Below are 7,495 nucleotides of genomic sequence, written 5' to 3'. Positions count from 1 at the left end.
GTTATTTACAGAAATATCCGGCAAGAATTTTATAAATCACAATAATTAACAATTTTCACGGCTTACTTAAACAATATTCAACAACACATAAAATTATCAATACATTCCTGAGATTTTCAATCAATTTGTCGCACAGATAACAGCTTAATTTAATTAATAAATTATAATTTAACATTCGGCTTTTCCGTTTGTTTTCAAATATTTGCGCAACTGGCTGTTTCCCAATCAACGGTCAAAATACATTCAAAAATTGCGATTCGCAGGAAAAAAATTTCTTATTAGAAAAAAGTTGTGTGAAAAATTCAAGAGAAATTTGTTAATTTAGAAAAAAGACTGCTGATCTCATTGGTATAAGCTTAATTATAATAGTTTTTGTCTCTGAAGTGTGTGACTAACAAAGTAATTGACAATCTAACGTCCTAAATGTGAATTTCAAGCTTTTATTTAACTCACAAAAAATTTGCAAAAAATCAATATTTTCACTTTTAGAAAATTGCTTAAAAAAGCTTATTTGGACACTAACTTTTGGCTATTACTGCTATAAATTGCTTAACTAAAACATTAATTGGCTATCTAATTCGCTATATATGCATTAAATGTTAAAAATCTGTTGCTGAATATTTGTGTGATGACGCATACTTTTTCTTCTTTTTAATATTCATTTGTTTGCCTACCTCATCTACCTTTAGATCAGCAAAACTGGAGAGTTTAGATCGTTTAAAACAATTTTCTAAAATGGAAAGAAAGGTAGAGTTAGAGCGTAAAAAGGCTAAATTGCAAGCCTTACGCGAAGAAAAAGAGAGGAGACGAAAGGAGAAGGAACAAAAAGACTTGGAGGATGCTAAAACTGGAGTGGCTATCGAAAAAGATACAAGGAAGTTAGTCGGAGTTGGTATTAATAATCAATTCTGACATTAATGAAAATTTTCATTTGTTTAGAGACCTAGACGAGATGCTTTCATCGCTAGGTGTGGCTCCTGTTTCTGAAGTATTGTCCTCCTTATCTTCCGTGACTTCCGTCACATCAGATCATTCAATGCAAACTCCGGATGCAAGCTTACAGCCAACCTTAAATGGCCAAAGGTAAATTCGAGATTATCACAAAGAAAAAATTTTAATTCTAACGGGATGTCCCATATTGCAGCACAAAAGTCAAGAAAGCTCAAGCTTTATCGATAGTTCAAGTGCAAGTAACGAATATTCAACCAAAGGAAAATGTTGTGTACACGAAACAGACACAAACGACTAGTTCTGGAACTCATCATGAATTACGAGATGGTAAGTACTAAAGAATTAATGATTTTTTGTGTGATTTTCAAACATTTCTTTAGCTTTGACACACAATTTTCAACTAGTAGTAAGCAGACAACCTCATTAATTCATTATTACTAATCACCTCAGTAAGAAAATTCGTAGTTTGGACTTTTTTGATGTTATTTTTGGAACTTTTTTGCCTTATTTTTTTGTATATTTTGATTTTTGTGCATCTCATTTGATCATAATCCATAACTTTAGTCCTGCATTCTTTGAGAAACAATCATGTAATTAGAAACTATATCGTGATTCTATCTTAAAAAAATATCCAATCGTGACAAAAAAAAACTAGCTTAAAGTTACCTATACAGACGAAGAATATATTCTAATATTATTCTTTAAAAAATTCACTAATATTGAAATAAAATAACAAAAATAGTTCTTTCTTGTCATTCTTCGCCTATGTCAGGATTAATTGAAGATTGGTGGCGACCAAGAAAAGGTAAAAATTAACAAAAAAAAAAACAAAAATGAATGTGATGTTAAAGAATGTGCAGCTTTATTGCCATTATCAAAAACACTATCAAAATTTTTCCGGACCACACACAAAATTTGTTTAAATTATTTTAATTTTTTTCGCGATTATAAAGATTGGAAAATAATGTTTTTATGTTGGCTTTATTTATGTTCATGATGCAGACAATTGTCGTTCATCAAAGTCTTAATTTACAACTAACTTTCTAACACATTTATTTCTCGATAAACAGCTTAAATCGCTTAATGGATATCTTTTAATTCAAGAATCTAATTTAAATTTTCTCTTATTTCTCTTTTTTTTCGTGACTTTTTTGTACTTACAGCTCACGCAACCGATTACTATGGTAAGTGATTTGTTAATTTTGTTCCATTTGTTTTTAGAAATAATCAAGTCAAATTCAACACATTAAACAACATTAAATGTAGCAAAGAATGCTTCATAGACATTCTGACTATGATTCTATATGCGAAATTATAAGAAAAATCTATCGAGAAAATGCTTTTCTATTATCTCTTTTTTATATTCAATCAAATTTATTTTATTTTTAATTTCTCCACCCATTTTTTTACCATTAGTTTATAATTTATTTAAATTAAGTAATATTAAGCATGATAAGCGACATCATCAATGTGCTATAAAAACGATGTAATTTTTTCAAATAAATCATGAAGTTAAAGTGATATTTTTTATGATGCGATTTGCGAATATTTATGAATGGATTGGATATTTGCTAAAGGTGGTGCATAAAACATAAAAATTATTACTTAGTAGACTAATACCTACAACATTTGTTGATTTATTTTAAGATTTAAGAACTGTATCGCTATCAAACTAATATAACTGAATTATTTATTTTTTTATATATTTTGTGTAAGAAAATTCATTTCATTTCGTAGGGCGTCTATCAATATTTTGTGATATTAGATTTGCTAACGTTGATTTGAAAAACGTATGTTGTTTTACGTACGTAAATTAGTTACGAAAACACTTTTACGTACGTAAATTAGTTACGTAAACACTTTTACGTACGTTTCTTGCTTAAGTGATCAATTTTACGTATGTTTTTGTTTACTTATACATTTTACGTACGTATTTAAAATATGTAACTTATTATACGTACGTTTCTCGTTATTTTACGTACGTATTTTACTTATGTAATAAATTTAACGTACGTATAATGACTGATCATTTAAATTTAAATTAATTTCAAAATTAGACGCCCTACAGAATAATCTCATCAATATTAAGCACATTGTTTTTGTTTCATTCTTAATTAATTTATTTTATTTACTCCCAATGATCACTTTTAGATTATTTTTTTTATATCTTTTATTAAATTTAATTATTTTCATTCTCTTTTTTTCGTATGAGTGTGTTTCATGTTTTCGATAGTCTATATGCCAAGAAAAATGCATCCAAAAAAATTTGCCAATTTCTTGATTGTTTTGAAATATTTTAAAACCCAAAAAAAATCTTTTTAATTAATGAAAAATGAACAGAACAAATTTAGTTAAATTGAGTTATTCTCTCTCTATTTTTTAAGATGAATATAATCTTAATCCAGGGATCTTAGAATGGGAAGATGAGTTCACAGGTAAGAGATGATAAAAGAAAAGAATACGGTATTCTTTCTTGTATATCTTTCGTACTGTGACTAAATAACTTTTTTTTTTTTATATAAATAATGCATAAATGCCTTTATTAAATATTTGTTTTGCCATTAAATCAAAAATATATATTCTCGTCGCACGATCATAAATATCGTGAAAAAAATCATTCATAATAATTATGAACCTATAAGTAAAACTAAACTATTGCAACGCTGAGCCGAAATATATAATTTATGTTAATTTTTTTTTCATTGTTTATAATTTTTTTTTATTCTGGTTTCTGTGTGAATGTTGAGAATGCTGGAATTTTTTGTGCTTGCTATTGCCTGCCTATCTTGTTGACATCCTTTAAAATGGCTTTCACCTATATCCTAATGTATATTTAGATACTAATCAATCACTCATCGTTAACTATTTTTTATAGAGGATACGGACACTTTGAAGTGGAATTTACTTTTTTGGAATAAATGTGGAATGACAAAATTTTCTCTCTTGGAAGTGTCTGAATCTTTTGCTTGAATTTAGCATCATGACTAACCTATATGCTATTGTAAATAACCATTCATTATTCCCTCAACTGACCAATATTCTAATCACAAAAATAAATGTCAAATAATCGATTTCATGAAAGAGAAAAATTTCGAATAAATCGAGATTAAATAATTTAAAGAAATTAAAAACAAAATTGGGTGGAGAAATGTAAAATCAAAATTTATATATTAATAAGAATTCTATAATTATGAAACATAAGCAATATGTCTAAAAAACAATAGTTGCGTGACAATGCTAAGAAAAAAAAAATTGTACATAAAATCGCAACATTGCACTTCGAAACTCAAAAAAAATACACACAACATTAACGTCAAATAAACTAAAATGTGGTTGAGAATCATCTAAACTAATGAACAAATCATCGTTAACGACATAAGCCATCGGGTAACTTGAAATAATTAGTAATAGTGTCCGTAAATTAATATTTGAAAGAATCTTACGTAATGGAAATACGTACGTTTTTTTACTAACGTAATGAAATTACGTACGTATTTATACTTACGTATATTTATTTTGCATACGTAGTTTGATTTACGTAACTACTTTACGTACGTAAAAAGACTTACGTAAATAAACTTACGTAATTATTTTACGTAAATAGTAGTCATTCGTACGTATTTCTAATAAATCTCAGTTCTATCTTCTTAATCACAATAAACAAACATCCTCCAATAAATAACAAAAAATCCCCACTTCCAAACAGTCATAGGTAACTAAAGCAACTCAGACAGAACCAACCAAGAATAGAAACGGATTGATTAGATGTTTTCGTTTAGTTTCAAACTGCATGATTGACCAACAAACAGATTTCCTAGTTTTTTTGATTTGTTGTCTTATTAGTTTTTTGGAACCACATTTGATTTTATTTGATATTCAAGTCTGTATCAAAATTTTACTCTATGCCTTCTTATTTTCCTTTTTAAAAAACTAAAAAATTTATGCACATTGTACATAGAAACTTATTTATGATATTTGTACGATTCATAGCTTCCAATTCACTTTTATTATTTTTTTTATTGCACAATTGTTCTTACTTAGCTGCATTTTTATGTATGATAGATAAAGAGTTTTGTACATTTTTTTTTTATTAAATTTTATTATTGCAATTTATTATGTCGAAAGAAATGAAAACCATAAAAAAGTTCGGTTCTTAGCAATGTTGAGTTTTACTTATACAGTGCTTACTTTTGGGGACGCTCAAGGCGATGATGAGGAACATTCATTATCACATTTGGATCATGGAGGATTTCATTCGAAGCTACCACCTGGAATATTACCGCATGGATTGCCGACTGTTAAAGAAGTCGCACCAGCTATTACGCCACAGGAACAAAAGAAAGATGATATGAAAATAGGTAAATATTATTAAAAATGATAAAAAGTGCAATAATAATAATTCATTCATTATTTGCAGCTAAGGAATTGTCTGAGGAACAAAAGCAAATGATAATCTTATCAGAGGATTTTCAACGTTTTGTTTTAAAGTCTGGAAAAGTTATGGAGAGGGCATTATCAGAAGTTGTTGACATATATACAGATTATATCGGTGGAAGTGAATCTGACGAGGGATTGTGAGTATTATGTCCCTATTAATATCAAATTTATAACTTAAAAATCATCAAATTTAGGGATGAAAAGTCATCAGCACGATTATCACTTAATCGAGTCTTTTACGATGATCGATGGTCGAAAAATCGATGTGTAACATCATTCGACTGGTCAACACATTTTCCAGAATTAATGGTCGCATCATATCACAATAATGATGAAATGCCAAATGAACCGGACGGTGTTGTAGTCGTTTGGAATACAAAATATAAGAAGCACACACCAGAAGATGTCTTTCATTGTCAGAGTGCTGTAATGTCGACATGCTTTGCTAAATTTCATCCAAATTTAATTCTTGGTGGTACTTATTCGGGACAAATTGTATTATGGGATAATCGTGTGCAAAAACGTACTCCAATTCAAAGAACTCCGCTTAGCTCAACTGCACATACTCATCCAGTTTATTGTCTAGCTATGGTTGGCACACAAAATACTCATAATTTAATCTCAGTTTCATCTGATGGACGTTTATGCTCATGGAGTTTGGATATGTTGTCACAACCACAAGACGTACTCGAATTACAACAGAAACAGCCAAAACCAATTGCTGTCACATGCATGTCATTTCTTCAAGATGAAATTAATAATTTCGTACTAGGCAGTGAAGATGGATATGTTCATTCTGCATCACGTCATGGCAATCGATCGGGAATAATTGAGACATATGAGAAACATTTAGGTCCAGTTACTGGAATATCAACACATCAAAATCAAGTGTCATCAGATTATTCACATTTGTTCCTTACATCGTCTATTGATTGGACGATTAAATTATGGAGTTTAAAAGACACAAAGCCATTATATTCATTTGAAGACAATTCTGATTACGTTATGGATGTTGCATGGTCACCAACACATCCGTCATTATTTGCTGCAGTTGATGGAAGTGGTCGATTGGATTTGTGGAATTTAAATCAAGATACAGAAGTTCCAACATGCTCAGTCGTAGTTGAAGGTGCACCAGCATTAAATCGCGTTTCATGGACACCTTCAGGTCTACACGTTACAATCGGTGATGAGTCTGGTAAAATTTATGTCTATGATGTTGCTGACAGTATTGGCGTTCCTAAAATTGATGAATGGCAGAGATTTGGAGCAACTTTACATGACATAAAGATGAATACGAACGAAGATTTTGAAGATATTGATAAATCAGCTTCCATTCCACAGCAACCATCATCACTGACAGGAACATCAGTGGTTTAAATAAAGAATACGTGATAAAGTTAAGATAAAGTGCTTGATATTTTTTATTATACTTACCTAAAATATCTTAACAAGATTTACAATGTCATATTCAGCTATTGTTCTTTTAATTAAAAAAATCATAATTTATTCTCTATGGATAGTAATGCTGAACAGTCTAATAAATGAAAATCATAATCCTTAATCTGGTAACATATTCAACTGTATTTTGTTAATAATTTAACTTCATAAATTACAGGATTTTTGCGTTAAATTATCAACAAATAAATATTTGCGCGGGAATCTTATTATCACACGTAGTCCCCAAAATAAACAAACAATGAGAACTTAATTGCTAGACAAATATTTTTAAAAATAGAACTGCGCTCTAAATATAAATTCCTTCAATGACCTATGTATCAACTACTTGCTTTCTAATCAGTATATTGTTCAATTTATGCATTAGTCAATTGATAGTGATGGGTAATTCCTAGAAGATAATTGTGAGGTGCTTTATAGGAACAAACAGTTTCATTAAATGTGAGCAGTTCAATGTACAAAATTAATGCCTTTGTGCAGTGGTTCTCAAACTAAGGGTCTTCGAACAATACTTAATTTGCCGTTAGTGTTTCATAAACGAAATGGGCAGAAACTAAGATGCCTTGATAGCTCAGTGTACACGATGTAGGTCACGAAAGCTGGTGTGAAGTTGGACTCCCAGGTTCGAAGCCCACAATCAATCTAATGA

General features: G+C 29.6%; 1 protein-coding gene across 9 annotated transcripts; it reads left to right on the top strand.

Annotated features, from left to right (window-relative positions):
* The first annotated feature begins 265 nt into the window (after positions 1-265).
* sw (short wing) lies at positions 266-6,964 on the top strand. Of its 9 annotated transcripts, none has more exons than XM_070650090.1 (10): positions 266-348; positions 690-878; positions 940-1,083; positions 1,145-1,278; positions 1,724-1,756; positions 2,115-2,135; positions 3,336-3,386; positions 5,157-5,309; positions 5,369-5,525; positions 5,583-6,964. In XM_070650090.1, the coding sequence occupies exons 2-10, from the start codon at positions 736-738 to the stop codon at positions 6,766-6,768; spliced, it is 2,022 nt and encodes a 673-aa protein (XP_070506191.1). In that variant the 5' UTR covers positions 266-348; positions 690-735; the 3' UTR covers positions 6,769-6,964. The 9 variants fall into 9 exon arrangements, with proteins under 9 accessions (XP_070506191.1, XP_070506188.1, XP_070506189.1 ...); XM_070650087.1 differs by having other exon boundaries at positions 1,694-1,756; XM_070650088.1 differs by having other exon boundaries at positions 266-399; positions 1,694-1,756.
* The last annotated feature ends 531 nt before the right edge of the window (positions 6,965-7,495 follow it).

The sequence above is a fragment of the Chironomus tepperi genome, unplaced genomic scaffold, assembly GCF_022539635.2.
Source record: "Chironomus tepperi strain 1889 unplaced genomic scaffold, CSIRO-AGI_Ctep_v1 contig_445, whole genome shotgun sequence".
Lineage (NCBI taxonomy): Eukaryota > Metazoa > Arthropoda > Insecta > Diptera > Chironomidae > Chironomus > Chironomus tepperi.
Note: the sequence above shows the minus strand (reverse complement) of the source record. Positions and strands in the feature narration are given on the sequence as shown.

Bases quoted from the DNA above. Each gene is read 5' to 3' on its own strand.
- sw (XM_070650087.1), top strand. From the start codon at position 736: ATGGAAAGAAAGGTAGAGTTAGAGCGTAAAAAGGCTAAATTGCAAGCC. The intron at 879-939 runs GTTAGTCGGAGT...TCATTTGTTTAG, and splicing joins ATCGAAAAAGATACAAGGAA to AGACCTAGACGAGATGCTTT. The intron at 2,136-3,335 runs GTAAGTGATTTG...CTATTTTTTAAG, and splicing joins TCACGCAACCGATTACTATG to ATGAATATAATCTTAATCCA.